This window comes from Portunus trituberculatus, chromosome 33 (genome assembly GCF_017591435.1).
Source record: "Portunus trituberculatus isolate SZX2019 chromosome 33, ASM1759143v1, whole genome shotgun sequence".
Lineage (NCBI taxonomy): Eukaryota > Metazoa > Arthropoda > Malacostraca > Decapoda > Portunidae > Portunus > Portunus trituberculatus.
Window position 1 is genome coordinate 8,388,230 of NC_059287.1, and position 15,583 is coordinate 8,403,812.

Here is a 15,583-nt window from a genome sequence, read left to right on the forward strand (position 1 = left end):
GTATGCTACTGACCACTTACTATTTCTATTTACATTATTGACTCCTCTTATTCTTTCCTTGTCAGCTACCACTTCCTCATCCTCTCGGCCTTGACTTTCCAGCTGATGTTCTTCTCTTCCTCCGATCTGTTCTCGTTTTTTCCTGTCCTTTTTTTTATATGGTCATTTATTTCATTTCTCTTCTTACTTGTGTCTTTTTTTTTTTTTTTTTTTTTTTTTTTTTTTTTTTTAATCTGTCTTGTCCAGCCTCCATGCATGTTCTATCACCTTTGATGCTCTAGTTTGTGCTCTAAATTGACTTTCAGTGGTTTTCTTCCTCCTGTATATTTTCCTAGTTTGTGCACTTCTCAATTTCACTCGCCCAGTCCTCACCTTCTTACTGAACACTTCTTATCACATCTTTTGCTACCATTTTTTTTTTTTTTTTTTTTTTTTTTTTTTTTTCCCACTTTGATTTTACAGGTTCTTCTTCATTTAACCCATAGATAACTATACTCTTCTTGTCCACTGTATTCTTTAACTTCTATTCCTACCGTTTGATTACTTTCACTATCTCTTAGGTTAGGTCTACCTTTTCTTTCTGTTGTTTGCATGATTTTTTTAAAACTAACTTTTTCTTCCTCTCCTTTTTCCATTTGAGATTTTCACCTTTCATTTCTATCACTTTGTTTTCCTGTTTCTTTCCTAACTACCTTTTTTTTATCTTTTCCTTTTGCTCAGCACACTGGGTTTTCAGCACTTTATTTTCTTCTTCTAAATCATGTTGCCTCTTTTCTAAGTTTATCACCTTATATATTAGATCACTGAGACTATTTTCCATAAGGTTCATTTTCCTGATATGCATTTTTACTTGCAATTCTTTGTTCATCTCTTCACTTATTTCTTGGAAAGGCGATCTCTGCATTTCCTCTTTGACACTCAAGTGAAAGCCATGGCTGTGTTGTTATGTATATTTACCTCTTTAGAATCCTTTCTCTATAGTATGGAGACAGGACTCTGCACTAATACATAGCCCTACTTCCCTATTACACATTTCTAGGTAATTGCAGTGGTTGTTGGTTCCCTTTACTGGAGATCAGCTGTTTCACGTCTGCCTCCCAGCAGGGTTTTTTTTTTTTTTTTTTTTTTTTTTTTTTGTGTGTGTGTGTGTGTGTGTGTGTGTGTGTGTGTGTGTGTGTAAGAGAAAGAGAGAGAGATCTGTTTAAAGTATTGCATAGTTAAAAAGAAAAAGTATTGCTTGATTTTTTTGGCATTTTAATTCTAATAGTTTTCCTTGAAATAATTTTTGTAAGTCCATTCCTAGAATGATAACAAAGTGTGCAGTTGTGTTTTACCTAATATCTAGAACCCTCTTGATGTATCATCAGTTCAAAGCACATCCAAAAATCACAAGGAACCACTTTTTAGAAATCAAAGAGCCTGGTTATAAAGTAGAAAACTTTTTTGTTTCTTTTATACAGGGAATATGTAAAAATCACAAAGAGCCATTTTTAGAAAAGAGAAATCTATGAAAGTCTGGTTTGCTTCAATATGAAATGTGTGGTTATTAAGTAACTGACAGCTGGATCAGGACAGTACTGTGGCTTGTTTTTTTCTATTTGATTTAGATTATAATTATAGATAATTTATATTGTGTAGTAGAAAGATTATTGTCATTTTTTTTGTGCTAACTAAATGTGTTTTCACCAGGTAAAGCACTTTGGAGCCAAAGGACGTGGGGTGGTAACTACAAGGAAGTTCAAGAAGGGAGAATTTGTTGTTGAGTATATTGGAGATCTTATTGATGTAAGGGAAGCAAAAGAAAGAGAGTCAAGATATGCACAAGATGCCACTAAAGGTTGCTACAACTATTATTTTACTTTCCAAAATCAGCAATATTGGTAAGTTGTCATTTACTGCATTCTCTCTCTCTCTCTCTCTCTCTCTCTCTCTCTCTCTCTCTCTCTCTCTCTCTCTCTCTCTCTCTCTCTAAATTTCTTAATACATTATCAGTGTTTCGCTTTGATATTCAAGGCATCATCAGTATCTACAAATGTTTATAAAACTAAGTACACATAAAAAGTAAGTCGTACATTGACTTTAAAAACACTTAAAAGGATAAAAATTAGAGAAAGTAAAACAAGACTAATAGCTAACAGTACATAAAAACATTATAAAAGGCACACTAAGAAGACACAGATAACAAACACAAAAAGACTGTGTTTGGGGAACTAACCTGTTTGTGCTCTACGAAGTGGAGAAGAACTGATGATATAGGTAGAAGCAGAGTAAGAGGAGAACCAGTACATATTCAACTATTAACATTTGGATATATATATATATATAGAGAGAGAGAGAGAGAGAGGATCCTCGTGATTCGACTGTTTGCAGTTCGAATTATCGCTAATTCGAACTCAGTTAATTAATACCTAATCCTCAAGGTTAGACCGACTGACTCGCCAGTTTGACATTCGTATCTTGCGCGCCACCTATCTGGTCAAATCTGCTGCCAGCCCGCCAGGTGGATTCCAGTGGGTATCACACTGGCCTATGATATGCGGAAAGCAGGCCATGGTTCTTTGAACGAAACCAGGAACATTAACACACAGAAGCTGTCCGTGTTCTTGCTATGCTAGGCAAACGGCCCAGCAACCAAGACCAAGCCTAATCAAAACAAACCAGAACGAAACCATATGCCGCTTATACGTCAACCTGTGCTTCGCTCTGGAATTGCATTTGCACTTCCTCTTGTTGAAGAAAAGTAAGTAAAAGAAACTAAAGAAAAGCCAAGACATGCGCGATGGCAACTCTTGAGTCAGGGGTGGTTGCCATGAGCCCAAATTATGGTCATATGTATGTTTTATCTTTCTATATTGATGAAATATTTAATATTCCAATATGAAAATTTAGGCACATTCTTTTTAGTTTAAATAAAAGGTTTTTGTTTCATATATTATGACTATTTTTTCATTGGGATAGCATACGGAGAACCGGAATGGATATGAAGCCATCCCAACTTTGTTCTGCGAATCCTGGGCAAATTCCAGCTATCTGGAATGGATGTTCCTCGTCCCACATATCATAGGCCAGTGTGATAGCCCCTTTAAAGGGGCCTTTCAAAGATAGGCTTGATTTTATAAGAAAGTGTGAGGCAGGTATAGCTCACAGTGTCATTGCAGTGCAAATGGGTGTCCCTAGACCAACAGTATCAAGAATTTGGAAGAACAGGGACAAGTACTGCGAGACTGCTGCATCATGCAAGTGTTTTCATTTCCAAAAATGTACTGTACAGCACCCTAATGTGTTTAATGAAAAGAGTTAGATATAAATTAAGCTTTTAACCCTTGTGTGGCAGTGATCGTTCATGAACGATCGCATTGGTATGTTTCATGTGGCAGTGATCGTTCATGTAATCAGGATTTTTCGTGCCACTTCTTTAAACTTCCCGTTGTCTTACTCAAGTCTGAGGGCGAGTGTATGTATCAGGCAACACTGTCCACGAGCTGAGTTGCCAGTTTTGCTATTTCATCTCGGTCTAGGCTCAGGTCTTTCCATCTTGGAGGAGACATCTGGCAACTCCCATGACACTGGGGGTGAAACGTCCCCTCCGCATGAGGGGAGATATCACGAGATGGATAGTGATATATACATGTCATTTGGGAGTGATGTGGATTTTAGTGAAAGTGAAGACAAGAATGAAAGAAAGAAAAAAGAATGAGAGAGAGAGAGAGATTAGGAGAGTAGGGAAAGGCCTAGAGTCAAAACAAGCTGACACATTTTCTCTCTCTCTCTCTCTCTCTCTCTCTCTCTCTCTCTCTCTCTCTCTCTCTCTCTCTCTCTCTCTCATTGGAAGTACAATTTCTTCACCCAAAAGATATGCCCAGAGAGAGAGAGAATTGGTGCCCTGGTATCGTCCTGAGAGTTGTTTCTCCACGGCGGGTTACATCGTGGCTATCAGGAGGAATATTTGATAAGCAATAACTTTGCTGTTAGAGATCATAGCAAGCTGCAAAGTACATCAATGTATTCAGAATTTCAAAGAGAAATGTATTTTCATGAGTAAAACTATCTCCTGTGATTTTTTTCAAGTTTACCATTTTACTGGCAGATGGGAATGATTAATTTATAATTACCCCGTTGCATAAGGGTTAATAGTACTGATTTAGTCTAAGTTAGTGTTTTTGATAGATTATAGTGATGTTTTGGGGTGTCTAGGCTGGAGGTTGGTCCCTGTCTCTCCTAATTCTTAATTCTTAAGTATCTTATGGGAAAAATTGCTTCACGATTCAAATAAATGCTGATTCGACCAATGAAAACGCTCTAACCCTGTCAAATTGCGAGGATCCCCCTGTGTGTGTGTGTGTGTGTGTATATATATATATATATATATATATATATATATATATATATATATATATATATATATATATATATACATACATACATACATATATACATACACACACTCATGCCTCGGTATTATGGACAAAAAGGGAGAAGACCAGTCCAATAGTTCTGATTGTCCGTAGCTTCCGGCAGATACGTATACGGTATGCTAATAGTGGCTGATATCAACAATAACATTATGAAAGAGAAAGAACTGTACTTTTAATCAAGCACACCGTCCAATCTGGCACTGTAAAATACTTTTACACTGTAAATAAACAACGTAATAAAGTAAATTCAACATTTTTAATACATAAAATTAGACTTACCATGGATGGTGAAGAGGCGTTGTGCTGTTGGTATGCTGGGAACTGCCGTGATCGTATAGTGGGGCCCTCAGAAATTTATTCTGAGTCACTGGAGCTTTGCAGCTCCAATGAATCTGTACCTGAAATACTTCTGTGCTGGTGGGGCATTAGTACCTGTATGTGATGTGGAGGGTTGTGGTGATGGTGGACTGGTTGGTAACCCTGGTGCCTGAGGTGAGCGTAGAGTTACTGGTTTGAAAAATGTGTCTAATTTTAACTGTTTACCACTTTGATATTGCTCCTTAATTACGGCCTTTCTAAACAATCTTAGGTTACTGTAGTGAAGACTCAGATCTCTGCTCTTGGTAAATTCCACAAACTGTAGCACAGTGTCCATACAGCTCCTCACCTCTGACAGTCTTGGCAGTGTTACCGGCATCTCGTCTTCGTCGTCACTGCTGCTGCTCTCGTGGGTACTGGTCACCTCCGCAGCAATCTCCTCATCCGAGAGTATTTGGTATCCCGGATCAGCATCATTCTCATCCATTCTCACTTTCTGAATGTTGCATCTCGTGCTATATTTAACTACTAGTTTCATACTTATTGGTCTTTTGATCTTTCTAACTACATTCCTCCCATCCTCCTGCAGCCTCACACTCACACTAGTTCACTTGCAAGAGTGAACCAGTACCTTCAATCATTCATATCTTTCTCTGGTAAACTCTAGAACTCCCTAACTGTGTTTGTATTTCCAACTTCCTATGGCTTGACTTCCTTTAAGAGGGGGATCTCATGACATTTATCCCTTTCTTTCAGGTAACTATCGAACTTCTATGGGGACTGGTAGCTAAGTGGGCCTTTTATCCCCTTGTCCAGTTACCCCCCTCTTACATAAATAAATGAATAAAAGAATAAAATAGAAATATCACCAATTGAGAATGAATGTGGAATTCCATATATGAGAATGAGAAAGGATGAAGGATAAAATAACAATATGAATGAGGAGGGGAGTGAAGAATCACCCATGTCCTTTATTTCTGACAGATATTGGAGAGGGGAGATGATAGAAATGGAGGTTTAAGACAAGGTAAAAGAAGGAAAATGAAAGGAAAGAACAGGAGGAAGGAACAGGCAGATGATAGGTGAGCAATAGCTCACACAGCTAATGAGTTAGTTGTTATTCTGACTAAAGTTTTTATTGAAATTTTAGTGCTATGAAAAATAGCAAGTTTTCTTGCCGAGGTTGGTTCATTAATCTGAATTTGTTGTGCCAGTTTGTGTTCATTATTCCAAGGGAATACTTATAAAAATATAAGTTATTGCACCTGTACATTATAACGACCATGCATTATTGTGTACCCTACTGTACTTAAAATGTAAGCAAAACAAACTATGTGCATGTATTTGTAATAAGTATGTTATTTTCAGAATCTATTTTGAATATGGAAATAATTTTTCTTTTTATTTGTTACAGTATTGATGCCACAGCTGAGAGTGGATTTTTAGGAAGGTTGGTGAATCACAGCCGCAATGGTAATCTTGTTACAAAAGCAGTGGAAGTCAACGGCAGACCTCACTTAATCCTTTTAGCAAAACAAGATCTAGACCTTGGAACAGAGATCCTTTATGATTATGGAGATCGCTCTAAAGAGGCCTTGGAACATCATCCATGGTTAGCATCATGATTATTTGTCTTGACCCATATTTACCATGAGGCTCACTGGGGTATGATTTAACAGTAAGGGAACCAAGAATGTCAGGGATAACTTGAGAGGTCAGTATTATATGCTTTAAGTGCAGGAATTTTTTTTGGAGAGATTTTTTCCAAAGGTGGCATTGAAAATTAAACCTTTGAATTATATATATACATGAAAAATTCACAGGTGTCATATTTATTTATAAATAATAATCCTAAATACAAGATTTTTAGGACAATGAATACTTGTAAGGACTTGTATCTGTATTCCTATTCTGGCCTTAAGCCTAGCTCTAGCTTACCCCATTGACCCTCTCGATCTGTGATGTGTGTCATCCCTTTGACTCATTGGTTACATTATATGGTATGAATATTGAATTTTGAACAAAAACAAAAATACAAAAACAAAGTTTCACTATACTCTTACAACAAACATGTTTCACATTTGCTTTACACACACAGCAAAGAAAAAACTAAGGCTTGGTACAGAAACACTTGACACATGAGGTGTATTTATTGTATTATTTTTTCCTGTGTTTAATGGTCATGTGTGTCATCTGCATAGTTATTACAACTAAGATTAACAGTATTGCAGCTTATCAGAATAAATCTTTGAGAGGAGAAGAGAAACAAGAGGATTATTGGAGAGGAAAAATGCTTGTGTATCACATTATAGATTGCCATAATTTTATTATTTCTGGGATAGTACTTATTATCTTTATAGTTTAGCTGTATCATTGCTGGTTATTGTTCTGGAACGTATTATTCGGAACCAAACCATTGTTATTATTATTATTATTTTTTTATTATTATTATTATTATTAATATTAATATTTTTATCATAATTATAGGTTATCCAATTACTATATTTTTAAATGGTCAAAGTATTAGTGCAGAGACCAGGTCAAGTAACTGAGACCACTGATCTCACTTTCCATTATGTAGAATGCATCTTACTTCAATAAAGGTCCAGTGGATATTAGTTTTATGTACATGTTTATTACAGAATGAGTGATGTCTCATAGGTTTTAGATTAGTTTTTTTGTTTTGTTCATTTAACTACTACATAGATTTCCTGCAGACTTGAATGCAATTTTTTATCTTGTTATTTTTAAGCACCTGATTAACTTTTAAGGTTATCATATCTGTGTTGCTAACTTGTAAGGAATCAAAATTTGAGATTTAACATCAAGTGATTTAATAATAATTGAGTAGAAAGACCATTAAAAAGAAACTTTATATCTTATTATGCTTAAATACTCAGCCCATCAAAAAATTATATAATTGTATATTCCTTCTGAAGTTTGTCTGGGAAGTAACAACATTGAAACTGTTATATTGAAGTAATGCATTAATTGGGTGCAAAAATATGTTGGTACACCATAACTTTTCAAATAACAAAGAAATCTTTATGAAAGACATAATTAATCATTGAAGTGTAGTCAAATTGAAGCTGAAGTAAAGAAGTGCACATCTTAGCTGGTTTCTTGCATGTAAGCTTTATGTTTACATATGCACAAAGGAATTGTATTATAGATTCAGTGTAATGATAAGACCATGTTTTATGTAATGGCAGCATTGCAATCTCAGGATGGAAATATTATACAGTGGCTGCCTGTCAGTGTTCCAAGCATCCTCTGTATGTAGACCTGTGCCTTTTAGGGGACACTGATAGTGCACTGAATGCAGGTGTGTATCTGGTTAGTCTGACAAATTTTGTGGAAACTATGTATTCCTAATGTCTTCACTATCAAGTAATATATTTGATCATGGATTTAACAATTCTTGAAATCCTAATGGCCAATATTATTTTTGTAAGAAGAAAACAGAGTTGCATTGGAAATGGTTAAAAATCATAAAAGCTGCTTATCATAGTATATATTCTGCTTTTGTTTTTAGGTCTTCATTAGTACAAAGCCATAGGAAAATAAATTTAATTTCAAGAGGCATGACACAAATGGTAAAAAGAAAATATGCATTATTATTATTATTATTATTATTATTATTATTATTATTATTATATACTATTGATGGAATTTTAGAAGTGTATTAATTCAAGCCTCTGAAATTTATGATAAGATCTCACATCTAATAGGTAATTGGTACCAAAGAACACTCCTTAGAAGCAAATTTGTTTGATGTAAATATACAAGTGTGAAGATGAATTATAGGTAAAAAATTGGACCAAACAAAACCATATTTATGTAGATTATTAGTGATGATTTAAGCTATGTTCATGATACATTATAATATAAAACATAATGAAGGAAAATTAAGGTTATCATTTGTGTCTTATGAAGTATGTGTATGGGTTAGATCAGTGGCTCCCAAACTTTTCGTGAGGGAGTACCACTTGGAGATCCTGTACAGTCCCAATGTACCACCTTGTTCTAGTAAAACTAAATTTCAGCAAATATCAATTTATTCACAAGTAGAGCATACATATTAATTAGCAACAAGGAAAGCAACTCAATTTAATGTGAGGTGAGGGATGCATCTGTTTCTCCAGCTTTATATGGATGTCATATTATTTTGTGTAAGACAGAATGACAATTTTTCTGAAAAATAGAGATGGATTTATTTGAACTAAAAATTGCATGTGATCCTGAAAGTGCTCATGTACCACAGGTTGGGAACCACTGGCTTAGATGATAGGAGGTGTCTGATATGGGAAAGGAAGCTACAAGGTGACTTCTCCCTTTAACACCACCACCACCATCACTATTTCCTCCACATCCTCTTCCTCCTTCCTTATTCATATAATCTAATGATGGTTGTTTCTTGTTCACTCACTCTCTTTGCTGCATAGGTCTCACTGAATACTATAGTTCCCATAGAAAAAGTAACATCTTTTCTACCACAAGGTCAATGATGTGCTGGTACATGGCTGAAATTAATTTAATTGAGCTGTATTGGTAAAATCTTCCCTGGCAGTTATTATTATACTGAGTGTGGAGGATTGCATTCAGCTGATATTAAGTTGAAGGATACAGTGTGTTGGCAGTGCACATAGGAAACACCTGAGCTGCGTTCCGTTGGAGGTTAGCACGCTGCCCCCGCCGCAACCCCCAACGGAACGCAAGGGAACGCGTATAGCCATACGGGTATGGTTGACAAGATGGCCGTCCAAGCTGGCTCTCCTCCTCGCTCAAGAACTCGCAGAAGACCCTCTGTTGGATGCTGCAGAGCTCCTCGTAGCACAAGAGGAGAAAATATTGCTGAGGCAAGAGGAAGAGGGAGAAGAGAGGCTGCCAAGGCAAGGAGAAGAGGGAGAGGATAGGCCGCCAAGTCCTGTGAGGGTCAAGTACTATGCAGAGACTATAGTGCCTCTTTACTCCGGGAAAGACTTCAAGAAACACTTTCGAATGCAAAGGGAAACTGTCCCTGCAGCCACAGGTGCTGGAGGGGCCTCTGCAGCAGCTACCATGGCGGTAGAGGCTGTCTCTTCTGCCTCAGAGGCTGTGAGAAGAAATGTGACACATATAACACCGTCTTTTATTGCTATAAATACTAATATTTTGGTCATATTGCCTTATTCCAGCATTCTACAAGGGATAACAGACTTACCACATTGTTTTTGATGTTCTGTGACGTCGCATAAGCTGTCAAAATAGTATTTACATCCCCCACACTGAAAATATAGTGGAGTGGTGAAGCGGCGGCCATCTGCGGTTTGTTTATAAACAATGGTTGCCAGACACCGCCAAGCATTCACCTCCGAGGAGCGCAAGGTCCCGCTCGGTCCCGCAAGGCGAGTAGTATGCTGGTCCCCCCAATTCGGGGGAAGTATGCCATATTGTAAGCCTTACCGTCCCCAACGGAACGCAGCCCTGGTGATGCCTGGAGCCGTATTCTACATATATAGATATTGTCAGGTCTTACATAACTCCTGTCACTCCACTGAACCTCTTAAAGGCTCACAATTTGTCAACTTTAAATGTATAGAAAGAAATAGGTTCTTCATACAATCTTCTTTAACTAAATTATTCAGATATCATATTATTTCTTTTGGGGATAGTTAGACGATGTATCCGAATAAAAGAAACTCAATAGATAGGAGAATATTACACCCAACAGCCCAACACATGCAGGCCTTGCGAGGCAAGGTTTGTTTGACTTTGGGGAAAATTGTTCAGATCCCCTCCTGGCAGGTATTTATAATAATGCATTATTGCATCAAAGAAGGACATTATTTAGTCATCATTACTGATAATTATTGTTAAATAAATTATAAAAACTGTTGGGGATCATATTATAAAATGTACAGCCATGTTCCCACAACTTGAGAAGAGTCTGCATCATAGAACTAAACCAACCATGCAACTTGATTTTCTTAACCCTTAGTGTTGTGTTTTTTTTTTTTTTTTTTTTTTTTTTTTTTTTTTTTTTTAGAAATAGGGGTCAAAGTAACTTTTTTTTTTTCTCTCTCTCTCTCTCTCTCTCTCTCTCTCTCTCTCTCTCTCTCTCTCTCTCTCTCTCTCTCTCTCTCTCTCTCTCTCTCTCTCTCTCTCTCTCTCTCTCTCCATATAATCTAAAAAAAAAAATAAATTGCTGTATTCATATATATTCCAATGTGATGAGCCAAAGTGTGGCTACCATATGATATTGATTATCAAGTCCAACTGAGGAAGGGGAATTTTATATATCAGTTTTTTTTTTTTATCTTTATTCTCTATTTTACATCACAAAACCTATAGGTAAACCAGAATTGTTTGTTCAGGAAGATGGTTGGATATGCATGTGGCAACACCCTACTCTCAAGTGTGCTATAATATTTAGAGCCTTTTTTTTCCCACTTGTCCTATATCGTAGTTTTCTGCTTCATTTTATTGCTTTGATATATGCATGATGATATTTGCATCAGGAAAAAACAAAATAGCCCCTAAGTATGTGTTTAAAGCTACCTAATTCCATCTATCATCCCCATCCATGAACTTATCTGATCTTTTATTAAAGCTTCCTATTGACTCGGACCTGACTACATGACCACTGAGTCCATTCCACTCATCAACTTCTGTTTGAAAACCAGTTTCTTCCAATTTCTTTCCTAAACCTCAATTTTTCAAGTTTAAACCCATTATTTCTGGTTTTGTCCCTGTTACCGATCCTAAGAACTTCGTTCATATCTCCTTTGTTAAAACCCTTGTACCACTTAAATACTTCTGTCAGGTCTCCTCTTAACCTACGTCTCTAAGGATTGCAGACCGAGTTTTTTTCAGTCTCGCTGCATAGGGAATATCCCTTATTCCCTTCTTCTTTTTAGTCATCCTCCTTTGCACTGACTCCAAGTGAGCTATATCCTTCCTATAATGTGGTGACCAGAATTGTACCGCATAGTCAAGATGTGGCCTGACCAGCGCCAAGTATAATTTTAGTATTACTTCTTGACTTCTGCTTTTAACGCTTCTAAAAATTAATCCCAATACTCTATTCGCCTTATTCCTGGTCTCAATACATTGCTTCCTCGTACGGAGATCAGAACTAACTATGACTCCTAAATTTTTCTCATACTTGGAACTTCCTAGTGTCTCGTTATCTGTCGTGTACATATTGCTTGGATTATCTCTACCTTACTACATATTACTTGGATTATCTCTACCTTACTGAAGTATTCAGTCCATAATAACTATGAACCAAATATATATATATATATATGGAAAGATTCATTCCTGATTAGTCATAAACTTTTGTTACTATTAGTGACAAATCTTATATACAAACAAAATTCAAGGACATACAAAGGCTCTAAAAGAAAATTGTATATATACGTACTAAATGCTTCTCAAGGAGGTATGTATATGTATGTACTAAACACCTTATGGGTTAGCATTGTGTTATTCTAAATAATTTATAATACTCCCCGTTTTTTTTTTTTTTTTTTTCTCCATGTCATTCAAAATTGTATATAATCAATATATTTGTTTACCATTAAAGTGAACTACTTTCAACCATTTTTTGTTATTTGTAATATTCAGAAAATTAGCAAGAGCAGCCAAACTATATAATTTTTTATCTCTAAAATTAGTGTAGGTTTATTTCACAATGTATGTACTTCATATATCTCTAAAATTAGTGTAGGTTTATTTCACAATGTATGTACTTCATATAAAAAAATCACTTAATAATTATTACCATTCTTATTTCTTTTGTAGAGAGACAGAGCTGTCTGAGTGAGGTATCCTCCCTCACTTCCCAGCACAGACATGGTGCTGGGATGAATTTTTATTGCCCAGAGTGAAGGAGTTAACCAGTAAATTGTGCACCACAGCTCAGGCTGTAGGAACTTCAATAATTTTTGCAGCTCAAGCTGGAGAGGATGTAAGTGCAAGCTACAGCTCAGGCTGTAGAAACTGCAATCTTTTCTACTAAAAGTTCTCACGTTTGTGCCAATGGATATGTATAAGTGGTGTGTACTAGGATGCCTATTGACTAATTTCTGCCAAGCAGGCATCACTCAACTCATAAACTACGTCATAATGATGAACACTGTGTAACTGGGATTCAGATCGTATGATCTAAACTTTATTTTTAAACTATATTTTGCTCCCATATGTCTTGAAATTATGTTTACCACCTCAGGGTGAGTTAATCTTCTTTTCCTTATTACAAATAGTGTATGAGTGTTGATGATAGTTTTTTTTTTTTTTTTTTTTTTTTTTTTTTATCTATACCATGTGGGCTTTTCACGGGAATTTCTGGGCTAAAGGGGAAATTTTTTGGGTACCTCCTATTTCAAAGCCCACCCGCTAGGAAACCGTTGCCCCGAGTGAGGAAGCCCAACCTACACTGTAGGTTGAAGAAATTTCTACTTTACGTGAGGCTACTTGGAAACATGTAGCTTATTGTATAGATCAGAGTAGATGGTCCTGAATTGTAAGTAAATTTCTCTATTCTATTTACCATACTTTTATTTTTAGTACTTTATCAAAACATTTTGCCCACTATAACAACTATCTGTCCATTAATTCACTGATGACCATAAAAACTACCTTCAGATAGTTTAAATACCACAACTTTACTACATCATCACATCTGAACTAATGTATATAAATAATTCATATTTTTTTCCTCCACTTTTCTATGCAATCTTTCATACTAGAACAGTAAAAACATTTTTTGGGATTTTATTTGTCAATTATGCACCACGGGTATGACCGCCAGAACCCAATTACACACCTGATGTGTTAAAAGATTTTGGTGAAACTTGTCTTAGACATTTAAAAAGCTTTCCTATAGCTTTTATCCTTCTCTCACTGCAGCTTCATCTCAAGTTTCCTTTCTGACCATTATATTACTGCAATCATTTGTTTTTCTAAATTATTATTAGTTAGTGTTCCTCAGGGTTCTATCTTTTCATCCATTTTCTTCCTATTATTGATAATAGATCTAAGCTAAATTTTTGTCTCATCCATTCATATACTGATGATATAACCATCCACTTTTCCATGTCTTTTTATAGATGACCTAATCTTCAGGAAATAAACGTCATGCAGGGAAGCCACAGAACAGCTGATTTCTCTTTGTAACTTCATCTGGCAGAGAATTCAGTGGGGCATGCAATTGTCATTTATACCCAGATTTTGCTTCACTTACTGACTATATGTGAGAATTGCATGCCCCAATGAGTCCTCTGCCAGATGAAGTTACAAAGAGAAAAAGTTAATGGTGAGGAAAGTAGTATTTCAATTGTAGTTAACATCACTCTGCCATAGATTCACATGGCATGATCATATATGAATACAAAGGTATTACATCCATTATAGCAGGCAATAGAGGAGCGTAAACACAAAATATTGCTGTGAAAGCAACACACAAGCTTTAAGGGGTCATGAGAATATAAGAAAAGAGGATAGCAAGAGGCCACCAGGCCTACACATGGCAGTCCCTGTATGCGCAAAGCTACCTTATTCCATGTATCATCCCCATCCATAAATTTATCTAATCTTCATCTAAAGCTCTCTGTTGACTCAGCACTAACAACATGACCACTGAGTCCATTCCACTCATCACCTCTGAAAACCAGTTTCTTCCCATTTCTCTACTAAACCTGAATTTATCAAGCTTAAACCCATTATATTTGGTTTTTCCCCCACAACTTTTGCTCATGTCCCCTTTGTTATAACCTCTATACCACTTAAATACTTCTATACTTCAATTAGGTCTCTAAGGAATGTAAATTAAATTTCTTCAGTTTAACTTCATAGGAAATATCCCTCATTCCCTGTGTTTTTTTTAGACGTCCTCCTTTACACTAACTCCAATAGACCTATATTTTCTTATAATGTGGGGACCAGAATTGTAATGCATAATCTAAGACAGTTGTGGGCAAACTACAGCCCGTGGAATTCATGCAGCCCTCCAAATGTTAGTACATTTGAAAGAGAAAGTTACCAAGTAATGCTAAATAATATTGTGAACATTTTGTTTTTCTCCTGTAGGTGTGCATATAAATGGGATAGCAGCTTTTTCTTTAAAGCATTTCATTGTCTATTTTAAATTTAATTATTTTGGATTAATATATAATGTGGCCTTATAAAATTGTGATTCTTTTTCTAATAAGGGCCTTGCACTGAAAAGTTTGCCCATCTAAGATGTGCCAAGCATAATTTTAGTATTACTTTGGGACTTACTTTTAACACTCTAAGTACCATATTTCTTTTATTACTAGCCTTTATGCATTGTTGCTTTTGACCAAGATCGGAGCTAACTATGACTCAACTCTTTTTCATACTTTGAATCTCCTATTGCCTCATTATTTATTGTGTACCTATTGTGTGGATTTCCTTCACCCTGCACTTGTTGATGTTAAATAGCATTTGCCATTTGTCCATTTGTTCATCCTGTTTAAATCTGCCTGCAAGGTGATGGCATCTAAATCTCACCTAATTTATCTACCTATCTTTGGGTCACCCTTTTTCTAGAGCCTCTTGTGTGGTATCTTGTCAAAGGCTTTACTGAGATGTGAAGAAGCAGCTGACGCTGGTCAGTGGCGGACAAATGCAGCGCCTCCTCCTCATCTCCTGCTTTGTTTTTGGTGTTCTGTGCAAGATTTAGTGATGTGCACCATAAAATAATCTTTTCATGGTGGTAAAGCTTAGTAAAAACCAATAATGTTGTTTTGTGAATTCTTAATGTACACCTAACCCTCTGTTATCGCGCACTTATGAAAATCTGCAAAATTCAGTTTTAGTGCATCTGGAAAGTTATCACGCAC

General features: G+C 36.1%; 1 protein-coding gene and 1 long non-coding RNA gene across 4 annotated transcripts in view; one reads left to right on the forward strand and one right to left on the reverse strand.

The window, feature by feature from the left end:
* The window catches only part of LOC123512449 (N-lysine methyltransferase KMT5A-A-like), a 61,594-nt gene extending 52,811 nt beyond the window's left edge, over window positions 1–8,783 (forward strand). Inside the window, exons 5-8 of one of the 3 annotated variants that reach the window (XR_006677100.1) lie at window positions 1,690–1,880; window positions 5,005–5,190; window positions 5,718–5,815; window positions 6,148–6,345. Coding sequence is in view for 1 of the 3 variants with exons in the window: in XM_045268867.1 (XP_045124802.1) it covers window positions 1,690–1,880; window positions 6,148–6,358 (402 nt within the window). In the remaining 2 variants the exon portion in view is untranslated. Of the gene's footprint in view, window positions 1–1,689; window positions 1,881–5,004; window positions 5,191–5,717; window positions 5,816–6,147 lie in introns of all 3 variants that reach the window. The other 2 variants (XR_006677101.1, XM_045268867.1) reach the window with 2 other exon arrangements.
* A 905-nt stretch (window positions 8,784–9,688) lies between these two features.
* On the reverse strand, window positions 9,689–10,714 carry LOC123512450. The gene is made up of 2 exons (XR_006677102.1): window positions 9,937–10,714; window positions 9,689–9,828 (listed from the first exon to the last, which is right to left on the reverse strand). It is a non-coding gene; the product is annotated as an uncharacterized LOC123512450 (long non-coding RNA).
* Between the last annotated feature and the right edge of the window lie 4,869 nt (window positions 10,715–15,583).